The sequence below is a fragment of the Carassius gibelio genome, chromosome A7 (genome assembly GCF_023724105.1).
Source record: "Carassius gibelio isolate Cgi1373 ecotype wild population from Czech Republic chromosome A7, carGib1.2-hapl.c, whole genome shotgun sequence".
In the NCBI taxonomy this organism is placed as follows: Eukaryota; Metazoa; Chordata; class Actinopteri; order Cypriniformes; family Cyprinidae; genus Carassius; species Carassius gibelio.
Genome location: NC_068377.1, coordinates 23,667,402 through 23,691,887, shown reverse-complemented (window position 1 = coordinate 23,691,887; position 24,486 = coordinate 23,667,402). Strand labels below are relative to the sequence as shown.

The following is a 24,486-nucleotide window of genomic DNA, read 5'->3' as shown; positions in this document are numbered from 1 at the left end:
ATACACTGCCAATTCTAACTCATGATTTTCTAATAACACCTGCATGCATATGTGTGTACAAATTAGAGATCAACCGATATTTCGATTTACTAATATTTTCCCCGATATTTAAGCATTTTATCATAATCGGATATCGGTGTTGTAATATCAGATTCACCGATAAAAGCCACCATCTTGTGGGTGTTTTGAGAATTGCGCACAGGATCGCCATTGCAGCACGTCTGAGGGGAGACGAAACGATTTGCTATAGCTAGTAAACTTTATTTAACATAACAGCCAGCTGTGCACAAATTAGATGCATTACATGAATGCCTGATATGTAGTTTATGCAGCTTGACTCTCAGAAATAGAGACCGACTCATGGTCATGTTAGTCATGTTAAATAATCCATCAAGTCCTGTTCCAACAAAGACGTAACTTTGCCTGAACTGATATGCAGCCATGAATGAGCGCGTGTTGGATATAAAAGCACTGAATTTAATTCTTTCTCTGTTGTCTATGCTCATCGTTAGTCTCGTGAAGTCGAAGTCACGCAGATAATCCGTCAAAATCCTCTCCCAATAAAGACGTAACTTTGCAGGAGTTAAATAATACAGCCTTGAATGAGCGCATGTTGGGGAAAAAGCACTAAATTTAATTCTCTCTCAGTTGTAAATTTGCTCCATCATTAGTATCGTGAAGTCGCTTTCATGTTGCTGTTCACTCAGCGGGTTGATGTGGTCGATGCTCAGGAAATGCTCCAGCACGGCCACCGCATGTAATTTTTAACAAGATTCACGTTTTTAAAACACCCTAAATTGTATTAACATTTACTATATAACCATTACTTTGCTTATAAACATCTAAAAAATATATAACTCTATGGAAATTATTTATTATCGCCGCTAGCGTTAACAGTTGGAGTAGTTCTGTGTAACTGCATATATAAAACGCGCTGTCAGCAGGCATTTCATAATCTAGAAGGACAAAACATTATTAATAATTTTGATATAATATTACAGTGGAGAAATGCAATAAAATACGATATTTTGTTTGTTATATTCCAATATTCCAGAGAATATTATTCAGTGAATTAACATTATCCAGTGAATTATTGTTTGACTCTTTAGCTATTAAACAGCTTATAAACCTAATAAAATGAAGTTGATATGACTCATGTCCTTTATTTATTTTCTCCATTTGAAAACATTAGACATTCTACATTTATTTTGCTTATTGTTAATATTAGTGTTGTTGCTGTTGATGCTTTTTAGAAAATGTTTTTACTGTTGTTGTAATATAAAAATTTTATTTAATTTAATATGAAAGACAAATTTTCAACATTTAAAAAAAAAAGATGACTGAAAAGAGGAAAAACCAAAGTGAAGTATGTCCTTTCTTCACTCAGTCATTTAATTACTTTATAACAGTTAATAAATATCGGTTCTGCAAATCAGTTATCGGCACATAAACTTGCCAGTAATTGGTTTTGCAAAAAAATATCAGTCTATCACTAATACAAATCCAACATATGGTCCAAATTATACAGTGCAATAGACTGAAAATCACTTGCACACATAGGTGATTTTATTTCCAACATTTAGTCCAAATACATCCTCCAAACTTCTGTCTCAAATAAAAGGTTTTCCCTTTTCTTCTGCGAATGTCCACACAGACCATCAGGCGGTCATGTCTGAGGTATCTCTTTGAACAACCACTGATTCCTGTAATTTATGGAGCAGCAAAGCCTCTTTAATTACACTCAGTTATCGTTTAAAACACAATAGTACAGTATTTTACATAACATACAAAACATGGTGGTCATTCTTTTTAAATATGACACAAAATGTTTAGTCCTCGTTTGCATAGGCAATATGCAATCTCCATACGCAATTTACTGATCATGCAATACTTAAAAAATAAATAAATAAATAAAAACATGCAAAACTTAAACAAAAACATGCAGGGGTCCACCCACACACAGGCATTCTGTTTTCACTATACCCAAATCTCTTTCCTTCACGACACACTCGAGCACACTGACAGGGGCTGATAGGGTTGATACTTCTCACACGTTTTTTTCATTAGGCAATTACATAAACACACACACACACACATAGGCCATGTCTGGTGGTTGCACACTAGAGGCCGTCTGCATTGTTGATTATACGTCTGACATGTTTAACAAAAAAACTGAGGACTTCAACAAAAAAGTGATTATAAATCAGTCATAATCATAATAAATACTATTACCGTTTCAATTTCCACATTAAGTGGAAACACTTGCCGAGCTATTTAACAACTCTGTCTGATCATGTAAGAGCCTTTTAAATAAAAATATCATATCAAAACATCAAAGCTATGTAAATGACATTAATAACATAAGCAGGAATACTTAATACATTGCCTTTTTATACATTTAGGGAAAGGTTTAATGAACTACACAGCAAACAGGTTTACATTCTGGATTTTGTAACTTATCTAAACTTAAAGATAACGTGCTCCAAAATGTGTAAGCACTATTTAGAAATGGAAAAAACTGATACACCTCCCTCCGAGCTGCGATAAGGACTCGTTTATATATTTAGACATTTCTGTAATTTCTTTTATCACCTGCAAAGTCGGCGACAGAACTGGCTACTGTTGATGTAAATAAGCGTAAAATGGAGAAATGAAACAAACAGTGTAAGTTCAGTATTAGTGGAAACCTAAGGGTTGAAACTTTTTCCCATGTGCTCTAAATGAAAGCAGGGGCGAATGATAACAGAAACCTTTTTAGCATTTCACCGTGCAGCAGCTGTCAGATTCACGGTGGCTTTGTCTCAAACCACTCAAACGCGTCTATGATGTCCAGAAACGATATCTAACGTTAGGCAGGCAGATACATAGGTTTTGAGACGATGTGACCGGCTTAAAGTCTTCAGCAGAGTATCCAGGTGCTTGTTGGTTACAGTTCAGCCAGCCGCCTAAACTTACCGCTTCTCATTTTCATTGGCTGAATTTACAACCGCACAAGAAACTAAACAAAACTGCAGCTGCTGGCGTAAAGCGAAAAGCCGGTGAGTAACGTTTCTGTCGTTTTAACGGCGCGGCACTGCTGCTTTTGATACCGGGTTTTGCATTTGCTATCGACCTCCTTACTTTCTCGATGCATGATTCATGAGTTTATCCACACCGAAACAGTGTGTCAGAGTATCCCGATGTAGAGGCACTTACCTGCGGGGCCTAGCGGCGGCTGCTGCCCGTCCTCCCCGAAGATCAATCTGAAGTCCAGCTCTTCATTCCCGGGGCAGTTTGCAGTAGTCATCGGGTTTGACAGCTCGGGCTCACCCGTGTAAGAACGCCGACTCTTTAATGAACTCACTACATTGACTAACGATAAAGGCAAAACTTTTAAACTTTTTCTCCGTGCTCTAATGTTACTTCTCTAAGCCCGGGCAAAAATATAATCGCTTCTCTCTCACAATAATCCAAACAGTTCGACCTTCTGCGGAGGTTCAGCGAACTCCCAGCGGCTTGAACTTTTCGCCTGTGGCGTGAAGGGGGGTGGGGGTGGGGATGAGCGTTGTGCGTCAACGCGACCGTTGATCGAGCTCGTCCGTAAATTCGCTGCTGCTCTCCGTCTCGAGCTCCTATCCCAACTTTTACTAACAGCGCGTGACAGGCCAGTTCCAGCGGTGACGTCAGTCGAGTCGGCAGACAACACAAGAACGCGCGCACACGCGCACTCAATCACTCACGCGCGCTCACACATAAACACAACCTAGCCCTTAGTAGGCTCATGGGTTTTGTAGTTTCTGTGAACTGTAGTTAACCGCAGTGGAATCAAGCCGTTCGCTTTTAAAGACCGCGTGTTTCAGTGAATTTTATTTACAATTTTAAATGCAATAAACTACATTACATATCAACTATATTAATATAAATGGTAAGATTTGTGTAATTTAATTTAACTAGGTAAGTATAATTTAATAATTATAAATAAAATATATAATGTAATTATTTTACATTTCCTTGTTTGGATTATTTATAAGCAAATATATAAATCGTATATCTTTGTTTATTTCCAGGTTTAAATTCAGTGTTGAATCAAAATTTTTTTGTGTTGTCTCAGACCTTTGGACTCCATTGTATATTTTCTTTAATTAATTAAATTGTGTATTATTGTATTAGTATAAAACATACTTTTGCTCTGCTGTCTAGTTTATATATAGTAGCAAACGTTAATATGTTTAGCATTTTCCAAAAAAAACAAACATTTTTTTTCTTTCTTTTTTTTTTTTTTTTTTTTTTAGCAAATTACAACATTGTCGTTACAAAATGATCCCAAATGTTAATTTCTGAAATGTGTTTATTTATTCGCTGTTTTTGGTATGTTTTGCTTCAATGATAGCAGCACTGAAGCTGTATCATCGGCACAGTTTCACAAAAACCTGCTGATCATGTGAGAATGATTGTCTATCTAAATATTGTAGAAATTAAATATTTCTTTATTTTTTTAAACCATAAAGTTTTTTTTTGTTTCAAATTTCTCAAAATCATTAAAATCCTGTTTATTTCCACGTTAAATTTGTTGTTAAATTTATAATCAACTGTATATATTCTTTAATGATTTGGCTCTTGTTAATTCATTTCTTTTCAATACTCTGTAATTTATATGGTTTTCTCTATATAAATAGATTAGCTTAATATTTTCCAAAATCTTTAAATTAGAGCGATTATGGGGTAATTTATCCAAATAAACAATGCCTTTGACGTAAACAAAAAAATAAACTACCTTTAACCAGTCTTCACGCTCACTCAAACAATGATTCATGTGCACAGACCTATTCAGAAAATCATACACAGTGCAAATTTCAGTCCTCACTGTAACTACTTTATTTAACGCCTAACATTCAGCATGATGTATAACACAGGAAGAAAAGAGTGTTATAATAGGCAAGTCATCAGAAAAAAAAATCCTTAACCAGATTACTTAACATCGTGCAGTGTTTATCTACCTCACTGAAGACAATTTTGTTTGAGTCACTGAAGTGTTCGTTCACGTGGAGCACTGTCTCAGAGGAAGGAGAAAAAATAAACACAACACTTCAAAATTTAAAACTAACTCCACATATTTAAGTTATCTTTTTACATATACTCAGTTTCCCTGCTGGAGATATTATTTGTTTTCATCAAATAACTTTATATTTATTCTGTTTTGCACTGTAGTTAGCACAACAGGATGCTGTTTTACGGCTACAACAGAAAAACAATATCAGACAATAACTGAAAAAAACAAAACAAAAAAACAATCTAAACATACACAAGTGTGGACCAAGCAGCTTTATATCAGTGATGAAATTCACACCGCCAAACAAGAATGTTTTCTTTGACGCATGTGGGCGTATAAACGGCATGTTCACATTTCCTGTGGTCTTTATTTACTTAGATCTCATTAAACCCTGAACTTTCACTGAACACTCAAAAGACTAATAGAATTTGATAGTAGTGATTAGTAGGTTGAGTTGCAGAATCAGTTGCAGAGCCTTTATCTGGTCTCATGACAGGGACGCTTATGGCATTACTAAAGTTGTGATGCTCACTTTGGCTTTTTATGATGTAATCATGATCTTCAAGCTAAACTAAATCCAAACTGCAAAACTACCATGCTACACGAACAAACATATATTCACACATCTTTACATACTGCACAATTCTTAAAGTTTGCATGAGAATAACAGAAAAAAAGAACAATGGAAGGAACCAAATATAGTTGATTTATAATTGCATATGTACCAATTAGAATGAATAAATCTGCATATTATTCATCTATCATGAATCATCTCACCGATTCATTTCATTGTTAAAATTTCCCAGATGAACACAGACTGAACACATTCTCACACTGCTGAAATAATCCTGCCAAACTCATTGTTTACTATTCAGAATACCCGTGTTTCTCTTCGTCTCTGATGACCTTTGTGGGAGGAAGATAGAGAGCACGGTATCCGTGGATTGTGTAGGAGGGGGACGATGTGGTTTTTGATACTGTGTTCTCGTAAAGACAGTTAAAAAGAAAGAAAGAACTTTCTACTCTCACACAAATCCGGTTCAAAACTAGTTTTCTTTTCAAGGATTGGTGTTTTGGTAATGTGTTTTGTGCTAGTCATGATCAAATACACATTTTCTCAGAGGAGTCACTGGATAAACAATAGCGTGCATTCGTTTTGAATACCACAAAGAAAAAAGTATAAGATTTTATTTATTCATAGTATAATATTTATATTAAAGTTCTGATTTGTTTCATTTCTGTGTACATTGTTGTATTCTCTTATGAAAATATAATTCATAAATAATATTAACAATGGTGATTATAATATCCAAACCTGCTGAAGCACAATACAGTTCAAAATCAGAAACTGTTAATAATATTGTTATAATATGGAATAATATTGCACAATGCGGCACTTACAGTACCCCCCTCCTTTAATTAGTTTTATTTGCAATCAGCATAAGCATATTTCAATATCAGTTTATATTTTCTAAATATATTTCATTTATTTGTTTATTTTTTATCCCAGATAGACATATTTTGTCATTTTTGATTTAGAGAGCAAACTAACAATTTTAAGAAAGACCAAAACATAAAAAAAAAATAATAGTACAAATAAATAAACAGAAAAGGAAAAATCCAATCAAAGAAGAACCAAGCTAATAAAACACTTTGTAACAAAACTCCGTACAACGTTCAGAAACATGATGCATACTGCCCTCTGCTGGACCATTCTCAGCATAAAGCAATAATAGTCAAAACATGAATAATGAATGACATGTTCTCTATCCTGGAAAATTTGAATGATTAATAAGTCAGGTATTTAAAATATTATATAATGGTTTGACTATATTATAAAGTGAACATGTGTTGTTGTCCTGTGGCCTAATATTAACAGCAGTGGGTTTTATGTTTTAGTTTTTCTATGGTCATTATTTTAAGAAACTCAAATATAGTGTGATCTAGCACAACGATATCACCACTGCATTCACAAATGCTGAAGGATTCTACTATCATTCATTCATGACATGTCCTTAATGTGCACTTCGTCGTAAGTTACTTTGATAAGAAATAATCTTCTAAGACTGTAAATGTAATTGCACATTTTGAGGACTCTCGCTTTCCTGAATCACTGGCTATGTTCCAACATCATCCTTGAACCCGCTTCAGTTTGCTAACAGAACAAGGTTGTCTTTGCAATGTGTCCTAGGCTGAAATGCATGAAAAAAGCACAACTAATTAAGAATGCTACAGGGAACTATGAGCTGCCTTAGATTGAGCTGCTAACCATCTTATGCTTTGACCCCAAACTTCATGAGCAAACCTGAAAAAGCACACCAAGGCCTCACTGTACAACACAAAATAAATTGCAGACTTAGTGAATGAAGCTATTACTGATATTCATATACAGGTGTATCTAAAAAAAAAACTATCATGGAAAATATGATTCATTGAACACAAACTGAAATATTTCAAGAGTTTTTTTTTTTTTTTTATTCTGATGGTAACGACTTACAGCTTAGGAAAATTAAAAATTCAGTATCTCCAAAAATTACAATATTCCATTTTGAGCTTGATTAGTTTGATTAATTTTGAGTATAAATACTGGGTACCTCTTGGGCTAGTTTAGAACATGCAACCACAATAATGGGAAAGACTACTGAAGAGTCTGAAAGCCACAGAAGGTCATTACTGAAAGGGCTGGCTGTTCACAGAGTGCTGTATCAAAATAAATTCATAAAAAAGTTGACTGGAAGGAAAAAGTGTGGTACGAAAAGGTACACAAGCAACAGGGATCACCACAGCCTTAGGAAGATTGTCAGGAAACCCGACTGGACTGAAGCCGGAGTCAGCACATCAAGAGTCAACACACACTCAGACGTCTTCAGGAAAAGGGCTACAGCTGTCAGATTCCTGGAACCAAGCCATTCCTGAACCAGAAAAACGTCAGAAGCATTTTACCTGGGAAAAGAACCAGACTGTTGCTCTATTCAGATGAAAGTAAACTCAGCATGTCATTTGGAAATCAAGGTCTGGAGTCTGGAGGAAGACTGTAGAGGCAGAGAATCTAAGCTGCTTGAAGTCCAGTGTGAAGTTTCTGAAGTCAGAGAATGATTTTGGTGCTGTGACGTCCGCTGGTGTTGGTCCATTGTGTTTTATCAAGTCCAAAGTCAATGCAGCCATCTACCAGGAGATTTTGGAGCACTTTATGCTTCCATCTGCTTGACAGGTTTTATGGAGATGCTGATTTCATTTTGCAGCAGGACTTTAGCACCTGCCCACAGTGCCAAAAAAAAAAAAAAAACACTTCTATGTGGTTTGATGACCATGATATTACTGTGCTTGACTGGCCAGCCAACTCATCTGACCTGAATCTCACAGAGAATCTATGTTGTATTGTGAAGAGGAAGATAAGTAGCATCTGACAAACAATACAGAAGAGCTGAAGGCCGCTATCAAAGCAACCTGGGCTTCAATAACACTTAAGTGACACAGGCTGACCGCCTCATGCCACGCCGCACTGAAGCAGTAATTCGTGCAAAAGAAGCACCAGCCAAGAATTGACTGCATAATTACACCTGCTTTGGAGAACGTGAACATTTCTGTTTTGTAAATCTTTTTTGATCGATCTTTGAGAAAATATTAAAATAAATTTGAGATACTGAATTTTTTATTTTCCTAAACTGTAAGTCATAACCATCAGAATTAAAATAAAAAACTCATGAAATATTTCAGTTTTTGTGCAATGAATGTAGAATATAAGACAGCTTTTTAATGAATTAAATAGACTTTTCCCATGATATTCAGTTTTTTTGAGATGCACCTGTACAATACTTAAATGGTACTTTTAAAAAAAAAGAACTTGCTTGATAAAATAAAAACATTAATTGATTACATGTGGATTATGATCAGCTGTTTGAACTTTTATTCTGACAGCACCCATTCATTGCAGAGGATTCACTGGTGACCAAGTGATGTAATACTAAATTTATCCAGATCTGATCTAATGAAGAAACATACTCATCTACAGCTTGGATGGACTGAGGGTAAGAAAAATGTAAGCAAAATTTCATTTTTGGGTGAATTATTCCTGTCCCCCAGTTTTAGTGTAGACTTTTCAGTTGTACACAATATTTGCCAACAGGGGGGGTTAACGTACCAAGAAAAAATTATTTTATCACCAGTCACTGTTATAATTGTACAATAGAACAGAATGCCCTACTCTTCATAATATACGGAGACTCCTATAGACTACTCAGCTATCACTGTGGTAGAAAAGTGCTTAAATTGCCTTAGGTTCAATTTGCTGTCGTGTCTCTGTCACACTGAGCACAATGGCCCACTTAAATGTGCCCCACGGTGATTTAAACCAACAGCCGTTGCAGCTGTGACAGTCATTTCTGTGTCCAGATAGACTGAACGGAAGGACCAGTTTTAATGTAATGCTGAAACAATTAAACATCAATTAAAGACTATTTTGGTCGAAGCATAGAGAACAAAAGAGAATTTCATTAGGATAATTATTTAGTATTCAATATATTATCTATTAAATTTATTAGGCAGATGTTGATGTTTTGTCTCTGGCCACTGCTTTTGATTGCTGATATTATTGAAATCATTTTTGACAGGAAATGAAAATACAATGAATCATTTATTCTACAAATGAATGAATTTGACATAAGTAACAGGGCATGCATTAATTTATTCATCCATCATATCTAATCTTAATAAATGTAGGAAATGTACCAAGAAAAGAACATTTGTGAGATTTACCACAGAGAAGAACACAATGTAAGAAAACATCAACTTCTGTAACCACTGAGAAACATCCCGTTTTGATTCCATCAAATCCTATTTATAATCTTGAGGTATTAAATAATGCACTTCATGTTTGTTTGTTCTGTGTTAAATGTGTTGGTGAGCAACATGCAACTCAGTCATTAGAGTGTGTGCTGCACTACATGGAGGGAACATCAATCAGATGACTGATCGATACAACATTTGGGAGTGATGTCAGGGGATCAATACTAATCCTCCTCAACACACACACACACACACACACAGGCTTGTTCTGTCACAGGCTTGCAGAGACACTCACTTTCAGTTTACTTCATCTGACCATCTAGCTCTCACAAGAAGGTTTTTTCAATTTTATTTTTTTATGCCAAAAGAGAACAATACACAGGGCAGATAACATCAGCTAGGGGGAAAACAGGCTTTTATTTATTTCTTTCATATGAATATATCAAATCTTTCTAGTATACATTTCATGTATATTTTGTGTAAATGCAAAATAGATTTTGGACAGTATAAACTATTTTTTTTCTAATGAAAATGCATTCTAAAAATTACCAGAAAATATATTTTTGCCCCCCCCCCTTTTTTTTTTTGCATAGTCTGAAATGTATAAGATGAAATATCTCAACTTAAGTAGTAAGGCCTCTTAAGTATGAGTCAATACATTCATTTGAAATTTCAGTCCAAACTTGACTGCAGTTTTAAAGCTAAATCTGTTTTCCAAATGTGTGCTCTGCCGGAAAGAGTGTTTTTGTAAATCTAAGCAATGCCTCGGGGAGATCTGTAAAAGCCACAACCATGTAACCACCTCAATGTCTTCTGAGACAGCAGGGGAAAGGCTGTTTTGTCAAGGTGGTCATTAATTGTAAAAACTCTGCAAACAAATCCACATTATTAACATTTTGTATATTCATGAAAATTCATGATAAGCTGCTTACAGAATCTGTTTTTAAACATTTTTTCTATGGCTTTTTAGTGCACCTTGATAGAGTAAATCCTAAAGGAAAATATTATTCATGCTTTTTGACATGTTAAGTAGCTTAAACATTATCAAGGCCTGTCGATTACTACAGTAAACCGCATACATCTTTGAATTCCCAATCAGTCCTTTGTGGTTTGTCTCCATGAGGCACTCACTCACTAATAATTTTGAACATGATGTACAATTTGATTTGTTAAGACTCTTTCCTGTAAAAATCATTCAGTGACAGGAAAGTAGCTCCAACCACATGACCAACACAGGTTTTATTGAACCATTTAAGAGCCAAGACGAGTAAACAGATTTATAATGAAACTTCAACTCTTTAGTAAGGATATTAGGAAGAGAGAGAGGAAGAAACAGAGATAATGTCACGGTAACCAATGTATGTCTCAAAGCCCTCTCCTAGTTTATTTCATAAAGACAAAGAATCAGGAGGTAATTAAGAGAGCAGGAGCGGCAAGGTGCAGAGAGAGAGAGAGAGAGAGAGTCAATGAGAATGCAGAGGTTGAGTAGGAGGAACAGACAATACAGTCATGATGTGTTTTAAAATATTTTCACTTTAGTTATTTTGTTAAATTAGTCTGAAAATAATTTTTCCACCACAAAGAACCTTTTATGAAAAGGAAAGGTTCCATGGTTCTTCCAGAACATTCCATGTGTGTGTGTTCTTACACTTCCAGAAAAGCATTTACAGCAATGAAACATTAAGCTAATAAACATGTGATTAAGACACTATTTTCATAACAAAACAGTGTGTTACATAAGAAAGTGTAAGGTGTAAGTGAAAGTGAAAATAAAGTGTGGCCAAGTATGGTGACTTATACTCAGAATTTGTGCTTTGCATTTAACCCATCCAAATGCACACACACACACACACACACACACACACCTCCCTGACACGTGAACAGCCATATTGCTGTGGCACCCAAGGAGCAGTCGGGGGTTTGGTGCCTTGCTCAAGGGTCTCACCTCAGTAGTGGTATTAAGGGGGGGAAGAGAGCACTGTACACTAACTCCACCCACCAACAATTCATGCTGGACTTGAGACTCAAACTCACAGCCTTTGGGTCACAAGTCCAACTCTCTAACCATTAGGCCACTACTGCCCCACTGTAGTGATTAGCTTGATATAAAACGCTACGAATAGCATATTTCTGCAACATTATATGGCCAAAACACACATTAGATCGGAATCAGAGATTGCGAATTGTTTCACGAGAAAAATAAACTATCTAATGCAAAATTACAAAAAGAATACCCAGAACCTATTTTTTCATGACCTGATCGATATTTAAGAATAAAACAAAATAAGAGTAGAAACATAAATAATGATACTTACAAAGCTGTAAAATACCGAAGGACCCTGAAATACTGTGGTGCAAACATCAGATGATTATGAAAAAGAAGAGATAGCTTATAGGCTGAGGGTAATAATCATATTCAAATCATGATTTAAAGATGACAGCAGTCAACATGATTTAGGAATACATTTTAATCAAGCTCATACAAAATTTAAAAAATAATAGTTTTCTTGAAAATTTCAAAACTGTGTGTCTAACGCAGAGATATGCTACTGAATTCCACCAAGATCTAAGAACAAACATGGAGTGGTTATTACTGTAACATTCAAAAACAGTTCATAAAAAACAAACAAACAAACAAAAAACAGGATTTGAAGAGGAGAAAATACTTTATTTCAGTGAAAAGTCATCAAGGGCATTAAATACACTTTTGTCTCAAATAAACAATCTTCTAAAGGACACTGAACTTACTCAAATGGGCAATTTGTCATCACACATGGGCATAAATACAATAATAAAGTCAAAACTTTAATAGCATAATTGTCAGACGTTTATTTACAAATATACAATATGGTAGGCTAGCCAATACTAGCATAGTTATACTTAACGTTAACTAGATAAAGCAATACACAAAATGAAAGGGGAAATAAGCATAACAATAAATATAAAAATATAGCCCTAATAAGTTAATGTTATAATACTAATACTAATAAAAAGAATAATATACAAACATTAAATGAAATGTTTAATGTTAATCTATTTCCGATAATTCCGGGTTGCTATGGTCACGCAGGTTTGTTTATGCATGAAACTTGTGACTGCGAGAAAAACATGTTGTTCCCTCAACATCGGAAATCATGGCCACGAGAAAGGGATGTCATTCCCTCATCATAACATCCCGAGGCCACGACATAAGGATGTCGTTACCTCGACAAAATGATCTTGTGGCCACAACATATCACGTTCCCATGAGTTATTATGTTGTGGCACAAAACTAAGTGAACTGACCATGTCACGTTACGGGCAGTCGGGCACCATTACTTTGAACCCTAAAAGTCCGTGTGCTTCTGCTCTGTGTAGGGGAGAGGAAATTGTGATCCGTGCATAACAGCATGTCTAAAATATTTTGAGTAATTTTACTCAAATTACGTTAGTTATGGGAACAATCTAGCATTTCAGCAACAATTTAACATTTGCAGTAAACTCAACATTTTGGTTAAAATCATTTATTTTATTTTAAGACATACTATTTGAATTCACAGCTTAAGAACAGCAGACTAAATGTGCATATGAAAAACCACAATCCTTTCATAGTTATAACTGGGAAACCTTTCTGTACTAAATGCAACATGGGTTAAGATACATTATATAAAACATTTCCATTAAATTGTACATTTTAATGTTCACACCAGCTAATTTATCCCAAGGATTACCATTTCGATTAGCATAACTAAAGGAGTTTCAATTAAGAATTTAAATGCCATTGTGATTTCAGTCATGTTGGAGATTAAAAGAGAGAGTTTGACATTTATGAAGGATATAAAATGTACTTTTCAGCAGAGGAGATTTTTGTGCTCTTATGTCTGCATATGTCAAGGTGAAGATTTATGTTTTACAGAATTTTTAAAGAACTGAAAGAACAATTTACTCTGAAAAGAAAGAAGAAAAACAGACAAGACTTTTTCTGGATGAGTGTTAAACTGCATTTACTGTCATTATGGTTGAGCAAAGCTAATATCTACAGGACCTTTGCTTTAGCCAGTACAAGGTCAGCCGCTCACTTTAGTCATCCCTAACAGACTGAGGCTAATTCAGATTAATGATTCTAATACAACATTTCAATATACACGTCAAACAGGCTTAGAAACATTGCTTTGATACATGTAATCCTCTTAGAGCCTAATCTGAAGACTGTGCATAGAATATTTCTGCAAATGTTGCTCTCAAAGAAAAAGTTAACTTAATTTGATTCCATAGACAAACTATTCCAATCAGAAACTCTTCCAATTTGATCATAATAACCCATGCATCTTTTAGGAGTTATTTGAATAAATAATTGAATATGGATGATAATGTCATTGAGCTAAGCTTAGATAAGATGATAATGAAAAATGCATCATGATGAATTATAATTCATTGATTTTCTCTGTCTCTCTTTATTGTGTCCTGAAACTTGGCATGACAATGAATAGTAAAAAAGACTGTTTTTATGGATAATAGAAATGAGAAAGACCTCTTTTACTGATATATAAATGCACTGACAAACATTTCATGGTAAAGAGGTGCATGAACACCTGAGCCAGGCATCTGTTGGGCCCATCATGTGGACAAAGCACACAAATGGAAGCAGCACCGGAAATAATACTAATTATATTCAGTTACTTGGGTTCTGTCACATGTAGCTTAAAGTACGTTGCCCTGGGGACAGAATGTCATGAATCCACCCACAACAAATTTTACAAAGCAATCACAAAAATCTGGCAAGCATGCAGTGCAATAACAAACAATAAAGGGCATTAACCTTTCAGTGAGAGAGAGAGAGAGAAAAATATGAATTCAGGCAGCTGTAAAAAAAAGCATGCCAGTAAGAATTGAATAAAAACAAAAACACAGACCTTGAAATGGCAACTATAGTGACACAGAGCTCTGCCCCAAAAGATCAGCTTTTTTAACAACAAAAGCAATTTTGGTCAACAAGCTTCTTGAGAAATAACATCCTGGTTGACCAAACTAGAACTAACCAGTGTAAAGCAAGCTGGACCATTGGAAATTAATTTGCTGGTTGAAGCTGGTCTCTTCTTGGTGTGCAATCAGCAACAGAAAGCTCTTACAAAGATGGGCCAGTCAGATGTGTTGGTCCTGCTTTTGTTTTGTTACCCCAAAAAAAGGTATACAGCTCTTGGACAGTCATCAGTCAGGATGGACTTCTGAAGCATTTTGTGCAAGTCCACTTTATAGTTCCAGGACATGCTGGCACATGACACACTAGATTGTAATGTCTCTCCCTCCTGATAGTGACTAGGGTGGGTGACCAAGAATTACACACATACAGCATGTATAAACCTGAAATTAATGATGTTTGGTTCCATGTGCAGGGAAGAAAACCAAACTAAAAACTTATATTTGACTACCTTTGTATGTGGTTTCAATGATCTGATCGCAAACTGTTTTAGACTCAACTTGTATTAAGTGCTGACTACTTCTTCGCAAACTGAGGAGAGCCGGAGCCCCATCCCCCATCATGTACACCTTCTACAGAGGCACCATCGAGAGCATCCTGTCGAGCTGCATCACTGTGTGATATGGCGCCTGCAATGCGTCCTGCTGAAAGACTCTGCAACGCATAGTGAGAGCAGCTGAGAAGATCATTGGTGTCTCTCTCCCCTCCCTCCAGGACATTTATGGTACCCGTCTCACTCGCAAAGCCCTCTGCATTGCAGGTGATCCCACACCCATCACACAGCTTCTTCAGTCTGCTGCCATCAGGGAGGAGATTGCGGAGTCTCCAGGCCAGGACCAGCAGACTGAAGGACTGCTTCATCCATCAGGCTGTCAGGAAGTTGAACTTGCCCCCCCCTTCCCTCTTCTGCCCCAGGCCCCAAAGAACTATGAACCCCGCTCCCCTCCAGACCCCCCCCCCACCACCACCACCACTAAGTAACTTTGTGCAGCATTGGTCTGCTCACTACCTCATTCACCATGGAACTGACGTCATTCTACTACTTCATCAGTCAGTTAAATAAAACAACTGCTCTTGAGCCCTTTGTCACTTTGATCAGACTGGATAAGCTTTTTTTTTGCACTAAAAATCTTTTTATCTGCACTGTTTGTTCACTTCACTGGTTTGCAGTCCATCTGCCATGTGCCTTGCGCTGCTTTATTTAACTTTATTTTTATATTCATTACATGTCTTTTTTAGATTCCCTTATTGTATAGCTGTATCTTATATTTTATATTTGATCTAGATTTTTAGCCTCTACTGTTAGTGTTATCTGTATGCACCGGGGGTCTGAGAGTAACGTAATTTCGATTCTCTGTATGTATGTACTGTACATGTGGAAGAATTGACAATAAAGCAGACTTGACTTGACTTGACTTGTAATTGAATCACAGAAAAAGCTTCTTTATACCAGATAGAAATAGTAAGGCTTCTTACAGGAGTTTCCTGCAATAAATATCAAGTGAAAGTGCAACACGCCACTGAATCTGTGGAAACTCACAGTGTGTTGTGACCAGTGTAGTTTGATTACAAAACAAATGACTCTTATGATTCGATTCTTTTTTAATGAACCAAAAACATAAAGTCCAACAGTATAGGTCAACTGTCAAACATTTGTCTCTAATTAGTTGGTTCTTTTCAGTGAATCAAATACATACAGTAGTCAGTAAAGTCATTAAAAAGTCTGTGTAGCATTTAAACACATATTAAGCAAAAAATGGCTGTAAATATAGGGTTTTATAAACATTAATTAAAGGTATTAAAAGAGTGATTTATTAAATGTACTTTTGTTAAAAACTGTCTAAACAGAAATCAGTAAACCATACTGATGAACATATTCTACTCCTCAGGATCCATACATGACATACAAGTCAACATTTGTCCAATCAAAATCCTATCAGCTATTTTTCCTAATTCCCTATTAAAGTCCTTTATCAATTCTTAGTCATTATGATAAATCACTAAAGCCTTTTACTTAACGTTCTGATACAAGACATGGCAATACAGCAGCATCAATACTCTCCAGGCAACAATGCAAATCCCTTTGATATCTAAGGCTCTGTATCTAAGCTCTGGGTTGAACAAGCTACATTATATCGGACATCAGTGCATTTGGCTGCAGCATAAAATGAAGGCTAGAAAGGGGTCAGGGATCTTATAACAAGAGCCACAACCAGAGCTAGTTTATGCTGAACATAAAATCTGTTGTGAGAGAGAGAATGGCTGTTGTGAGAGGTGCTAGAGGATTATTAGAGTGAGGGGCAGCATAAGCTGTGGTCCTCATTGAGCACACAATTTATCCTGAGTAATGGGCATCGTGTTGATGTAGCAGACATCATTACTGTGAGGCAGTCATTAAAGCTCAGTGTCTCACGGGGATGCTGTGTTTAAGCGGTAATTACTATGAGCCTCAACACAAACAAACCTTTTCAGAGGCATCAGTGTTAATCTGAGCAGTTTTTGCTGTTGTCTTATTGCTGTTCAACACTAAAAAAGATTTATGGCCAGGAGAAAAACATCTTTAAACAAATCAGACTGAGGGGCTTAAGTACACAGTGATGTTAGAGAGTGACTCAGCACAATGGCAAGATGTTTGTCTATGGAAAACAAATGTGTTCATATAGGCTTAAGATAATACCTCTGTGGACAACACCATTTTGTCATTCAAAGCGCACATCACAATTGTTTTCTCTCTTCATGCACCCCTCTAAAACCAATAATGTGTGCAATGTTCTCAGAAACACATTTTGTTCAGTGTAGTCTCCTTGATCTGATATCCATTGCCATTCTTTCTGCAACTGCCCATAAATATATCATTATTTATAAACTTAGAGAAATCCAAATATTGAGTCTCAAGAATGGAAATACAAGAATGGATTTTCATTTTATGCAGAAAATATAATTAATGCTGGTGGAGGTGGCACCAGTGTGCCTGTGACCGTGTAATTAGCTTGAGTGTTGATAAAAACCCACAAGGGAAAGCAGATGGAAAGCAGAACGAGACAGAGGAGAGAGAAGTGGAAGTTCTCAGGACAAACCACAGTCGGGACTTAAGGACTCGAGAGATGCATCTGATTTTAATCAGTGGCTGATTGAAAAACAAGACACTTGAAAGGAAAGCAGCACAACATTTGTAACTTCATGGAGCATACTGTGTCATTCAAAAAATACTCTGCCTAAAGATGATCTAAAATCATGTTAACCTGGGATAAAATTAGTTTCACAATGGGCACTTTTACCTGCATTGAAAAACAACATGAAAATTCAATTTAGCTGTGAGAATTCTGTAACAGAACAGGCCGTTTTGAATCATTTTTAGTTTTAACATCACATTTTCACTCAGGTTACCCGCATACAGCTATAACAGCCTGCCATCTGCAGGAAGATGGCCCTGCAAGGCAATAAATATTCAATATGATATTTCAGGCCTGACAAATAACACTGCCATTACTGAGAAAGATTGCTCAGGAATACAAAGAAGAATATGATGTCTGCACCATAAATATAAGAAAAAATACGTCAGACAGGAAATTTGGCAAACATTAGTTGTAAAAAAATTACACCGAGCTGACATTTAAAGTTTGGGTATTGCATTTGTCGTTTTCTCATTGGTATGATGTATTTTTAAAGAGACTGAGGTAGATGGAGCGTGCATTGACATATTTGCATTGCAATAACCTTTCTGTGCTCGTTTTACCTTCTGCCTGTCAATAACTGTAGTAAAAACACTGACGTGAAACCAGTTTATTGCAAGACTCGTGGCTAGCTTTTTTGTTTGTGCAGATATACAGCAAAGAAAAAAGGTCACACTGCTTTTACAACTGTTTTTGACACCGTGACAAATGCCATTGAACTCTCTAAAATAAATGAATAAACCAACCAACCAACAAACAACTAAATCTATTTAACTTTGCAGAATTTTGAATAATGTGATAATTTGAGACTGCCATAGAAAAATAATTAATTTAATTTAAAATAAATGTTAACATATTTAACAACCAATGATCCAATGACGGGATTTACTAAGCAGCACAGTCAATAACTTGTTCTTTCAAAGTATTTCTCTGTTCTTCAGTATCCATTACAAGCAAAGAGAAATACTCAATAGGGATTATTCTAACAAAAACGAACAAAAAAGGCTACATAACTATTGATTAAAATGACTCTCTCTCTCTCTCTCATACACATAAACACACACACACACACACACACAGACTTGTGAACACACTTGGCTAATACTCTCACCAGGAGATGTTTATCTCCCTTTGCAGGCACAGCTGAACATCTGTGATTATCTGAATGCATAGGTCAGTGGCAGCACACCTCTGTGGTTTCAGGCTGGAGCAGAGATTAATGAAAGTACCGGGGCACAAAACTAATTTTCAGGTAGACTGTTGATTACATTATCCTTGAAATGAATATGCACCCCCCGAAGAAAAGGTATAAAGCTGTCACTGGAGCATGTTCTCTATCAAATGGTATATACAGTACATCCCGTTTAGGTACAATTATGCCGGCTTAAGCTAAAAATATGTACATTTACTTTCAATATTTGTTCATCTTTTAGGGCTAATTAATTAATTACTGTAAGGTATACATTTTGAAAGTGTACCACACCAGTGACAGATATTTGTACCATTTTTTATCTTCCTGAAGGTGTGTATGTTGCTGAGGTAAAGATTTCTAACTGTCAGTTGTGTCTGTGTTTATGTTAGTTATAACGTCTCACTGGGAACACGGGTCTCAAACATTGATTTTAAATGTACATTAAAAAGAAATAAATAAAAATTTTCTTCTCATAATTGCTTTTCAGAACCTTATATAAATGTTATGAAATGAATCTGAAGTCTGAGAACAAAAGAACACTAGTTTTGCACTGCTGCACCTCTATTTGAATCTTTCACAGCAGCTCGTTCATGCCATCATAAAACCACTTTTATGTAGGGTAAGGTCTGAATCATTCAGACTCAAGAGCATTCAAACCGCAAACATCTTCCTTTGAAATGAAGAATGGAAACCTGTGACACAAGGCAGATATAGGCAGTTAAAAGTGTAGCTCCTTAAAAGAATCAGTGTGACTCCAGTGGTTTAACGTCAGTTTTATTAAGCTACTGGTGCTGTTTGCAAAAAAATTATCTCTAACACACGTTTGGAGAACATCACACTGCATGCATGTTGTGTTGATGTGAAACCAGATGTTGTTGTGTGAACATAATTGTTTTATTCACAAATAAACCACTCGTGTTGCTTCATAGTACTGAGGTTAAACGATTGGATTCACATGGAGGACATGAAGCATTATATACCATTTGATAAGCAGCTTTCATATTAATTCTGACTATTGTGTATTATTGATTATTATCTGATAATTCAACAGAAATGCCTATATTGTACCTACTTCATTTATTTTAAAAGTGAACCTTCCATGATGTAAAGTGCCTTGTTTGTTAATAAAGATCTAGTTAAAACAACTGTTTGTGTTTTTGCCTTTATTTTTAACTTTGTAGAATGAGCAGAATGTGATCCCAGACTAAAGTCAAATTTAACTTTATGGATCGTTTTGATGTAATATGTTGTTTTCAATGTATCTATGCAAGTTGTCACAAATTATTTCCTTACAGTTTCTATCAGCTCTCCTAATTTAACCTGGGTGAAGTACAGTAGTGTCAACTCCTTACAATGGAGTTAAAAATATCTAGAGTTAAAATATTCTAAGTGTGAAATTGTCACTCTTTACTCTGGTGTTGAAGAAAAATTAACTCCCTGCGGTCTGGACAAGGGTTGTTTTACAGTGTAAATATAACTCTATCCATTGTATAATCAGTAAAAATTTTAACACTTTTGGGACAATATGTTCACTCACACAGAGTTTATCTTAACTTAAAGAGTTGAATTAACACTAACAAATTTGTTGTATAAAAGCATAATAATATCTGCCATTATAATGATATATTTTTTAATATTGTTCAATATTATTCAATATTGGATAAAGATTCTGAAATTTCAACACAATCAATCAATGCACTAGAATAAAGAACTTAGTTAAACTCTTAAAAAAGCTTCAATGCTTTCACTATTTCTTAATCTTTCTAAATCCCAGTTCTAAATTGTACTATTTTAGACGATGGTTGAAACGTTTTATTGCTAGAAACATTCAGTGTTGTTACTTCCTTAAGATGAATCTGTTAAATTAATAAATGTAATATATAGCAGAAACACAAGAGTAGTATGCTATTCCTTACATTTATGCCATGGGGCTTTATTTATTTATTTTATTGTTTGAAGTATAATAAAATATAAAACATTTACCGAACAAATTGGCATACAACTTACACTCAAGGACAACAGTTTTTAAGAGGGGCTTAGAATTACACAGAACACACACAAAAAAGTTAAAAGTGGGGACATCCCATAAGCGTAATGGTTTTTATACTGTACATACTGTATATGGCCCTACACCAACCCTACACTTAACCCTAACCCTCACAGGAAACTTTGTGCATTTTTACTTTCTCAAAACACCTCATTCTGTATGATTTATAAGTGTTTTGAAAAATGGGGACATGGGTTATGTCCTCATAAGTCACCCTCTCCTTGTAATACCTGTGTCATACCCATGGCATTATACAGAGTTGTGTCTTGATATGTCACAAAAACAAGAGCACACACACACACACACACACACACACACACACACACAAACATTCTTTAAACCATCCATATTAATAAATATACATTAAACATGGGGTGAAAATAAAACATTATAGTAAATGATATTCATCAAATAAATGTAACTATATTCCAGCTTTATTATTATTATTATTATTATTATTATTATTATTTGTTAAGTTGTTAAATTGAGTATTGTCTCAAATAATTTTTAAATACTATAAATATGGGGGGTTGATTAAAAAAATCTACATATGTGGAAAAAAAACTTATATTAATAAAAAAATAGTTTTTCATAGTTCTTTATAGTTTACATACTTAATATATATAAAAGACAGACTTGACTCAACCATCTTTTAACCATGAATGCACTTTGTCCAAGAAGACACTATGCTCTTTATTATCTTGAGATAAGTTACCAAATGTACATAATATCATACCATGGGGCTTTAATTTTGGCGTGACTGGCCTATAAACGTCATCATTATGCGCCCAGAAGAGCTAAACGCATGGGTGCGTGAGATCAGTGTTTTATCGCATGTGTAACGAGAAAACATTATTTTTAAATAAGTTTGCGTATTAAACAGGACATCCGATATTCACTTTCGTGTGTACTGTGGCAGCACCTCGTCTGTAAAATGCAGTCAGTGAAGATCGGACGCTGTGCCCTTCTCACTTCCAAAATCTCGCAGGTAACGTTAATGCGCAGTTCTTGTAGTTCACAGTTCGGCTGGGGACAGATCGCGTGCACTTGCGCGGGTGTACGCAGAATGACAAGCGCTAGCTCACAGCCTGTGGTGATCCGCATCCCGAGACGCATGCAAGAACATATAGAGAACATCAAACAAATGCAAAGCAAGAAGTTTGACAAGCTGCCAACAGTCAAGCCTGGAAGACTGTTGATCAAGAGCAAGAACCCTCAGCTAAACCAGTCTGTCGGCTATACACTTGGGAAATTTGAACAACCTGATCTGACATCCAAGGCATGGAAGAGTAACAAAGCGTTGGGGGATTACTTCTCCATAAACAGCATCCAAAGTGCTCCTCCATCTGTCCTCAAGCAGAAGGACGTGGGTGATCACAGTGCTTCCGCCCCACAGAAGACATTTAAATGCTTTAATATTTGTCCAGAACTGGTCGAGACTTTACACAGTCAGAATATAATTCACCCCAACACAGTGCAGATGCAAACCATTCCCAAAATACTCAAAGGACGCAATATTCTGTGTGCTGCAGAGACAGGAAGCGGAAAGACACTTGCTTACCTCCTTCCCATCATCCACAGGCTGCAGGAGGAGCCCTTCACTGACACCGAGAGAAACATTCGTGCTGTGGTCATCGTGCCTTCACGGGAACTAGCAGAACAAGTGACATCTGTCGCTCGATCGGTCAGCAAACCATTTGGACTTGTGGTCAAAGTCGCAGGAGGTGGGAGAGGTGTGGGAAACATCAAAGTGGCGTTCACTCACGGTCAGCCGGATGTTTTAGTGGCCACTCCTGGCGCCCTGCTGAAGGCCCTCTGGAAGCGCTTCATTAACTTGAACCAACTAAACTTCCTAGTCATCGATGAAGCCGACACTATGTTTGACGAAAGCTTTGCAGGCATGCTTGAGAATATTCTTTCACACACCGAGGTGGCCTCCAGGCTTTCTGAGACGGTTGGGCTCGTCCGTAAAGCTCAGCTGGTCGTGGTGGGAGCCACATTTCCGGGTGGCGTTGGAGAGGTGCTCAGTAAGGTGACTGACCTGGCCAGCATGGTGACCGTTAAAAGCCGGATGCTACATCATCTCATGCCGCATGTAAAGCAGACGTTTCTCAGGGTCAAAGGTGCAGACAAGATTCTAGAGCTTCACCAGGCCCTGAAGAAGGCCGAAATGGAGCACAAAGGCGTTTTGGTGTTCTGTAACTCTGCTTCCACTGTGAACTGGCTGGGTTACTCACTGGACGAAATGGGTGTTCGTCATATGAGGCTCCAGGGAGAGATGCCTGCGACTATGAGAGAAGGGATTTTCAGGAACTTTCAAAGAGGGAATGTTGATGTTCTGATATGCACTGACATTGCTTCGAGAGGTTTGGACACACAGAGAGTCGGACTTATCGTCAATTATGACTTCCCTGAGACCCACACTGATTACATCCACCGCGCAGGGCGCGTGGGGCGAGCCGGTGGCTCCGAGGGAGGGGAGGTGCTGAGCTTCGTCACACACCGGTGGGATGTGGAACTGGTGCAGAGAATAGAGACAGCAGCCAGGAGGAGAACATCTTTACCAGGGATGGAATCAGAGATTCAGAAACCCAGCAATAAAACAGAAAGAGAGATGAGCGAAAAGTGATGGAGAAAAGTGACTAAGTTAAGATCTAAACTTTAGCCTTACAAAACAATGAAATGATTATTGTATATTTGTTGTATTAAAACTTTAAAATAAACATTTAAAGAACAGTTCTAAATCTTATGTTCAAATTTAGTTCACCTGAAAAACTGAAAATTTTGTCATGTATTTGTCCTGATGTTGTTCCAAAACTATGTCTTTCTTTCTTCTGTAGAACACAAAGATATTCTAAAATCTCTCTCTCTCTCTCTCTCTCTATTATTTTGGACCCCCTTGAATTTCATTGTATGGACACAAACAGCTGAAAGCTTCTGTACAAGAAAAAAAAACAGAGATTTGGAAATAAAGCGTTCTTTGTATATTTGTTGTATTGAACCTTTAAAGACCTAAACATTAAAAACATTTTGGCCTAATGCCTCTTTTCAAACTTGTGTTATACATCTTATGATCTTCAAAAAAGAAAATAATTTTATCATTGAGGCTGTGTCTGAAATCACACCCTGTGTGTATTTAGTTCATTATAAATGTCCTGTATATTATGAATGCAATCTGAACTTGCACATGTCATGTTGTTATTGTCATGTGACCTATAGCGCCATTCGCAACTCCTGCAGGTTTGGAATTAAATGTTGCTTGGTGTATTTGTATAGAAAAGCACTAATATTTAAGAACCTTTT

The 24,486-nt window shown here is 36.3% G+C and overlaps 2 protein-coding genes across 3 annotated transcripts in view; one reads left to right on the top strand and one right to left on the bottom strand.

Moving 5' to 3' along the window:
- LOC128016880 (nuclear factor of activated T-cells, cytoplasmic 3) overlaps positions 1 to 3,696 on the bottom strand; it is a 67,111-nt gene extending 63,415 nt beyond the window's left edge. The window contains exon 1 of one of the 2 annotated variants that reach the window (XM_052601739.1): positions 3,196 to 3,696. In XM_052601739.1, coding sequence (XP_052457699.1) covers positions 3,196 to 3,286 — 91 coding nt within the window. In that variant the 5' untranslated portion in view covers positions 3,287 to 3,696. The remainder of the gene's footprint in view (positions 1 to 3,195) is intronic. The other variant, XM_052601740.1, reaches the window with a different exon arrangement.
- Positions 3,697 to 21,943: 18,247 nt separating this feature from the next.
- LOC128016878 (probable ATP-dependent RNA helicase DDX28) lies at positions 21,944 to 24,222 on the top strand. The gene has a single exon (XM_052601738.1). It carries the CDS (start codon positions 22,118 to 22,120, stop codon positions 23,810 to 23,812), a length of 1,695 nt encoding a protein of 564 aa, XP_052457698.1. The 5' UTR covers positions 21,944 to 22,117; the 3' UTR covers positions 23,813 to 24,222.
- Positions 24,223 to 24,486: the final 264 nt, after the last annotated feature.

What these genes read in the sequence shown, in the direction of transcription:
- LOC128016878 (XM_052601738.1), top strand. Translation starts at nt 22,118, where the DNA reads ATGCAGTCAGTGAAGATCGGACGCTGTGCCCTTCTCACTTCCAAAATC.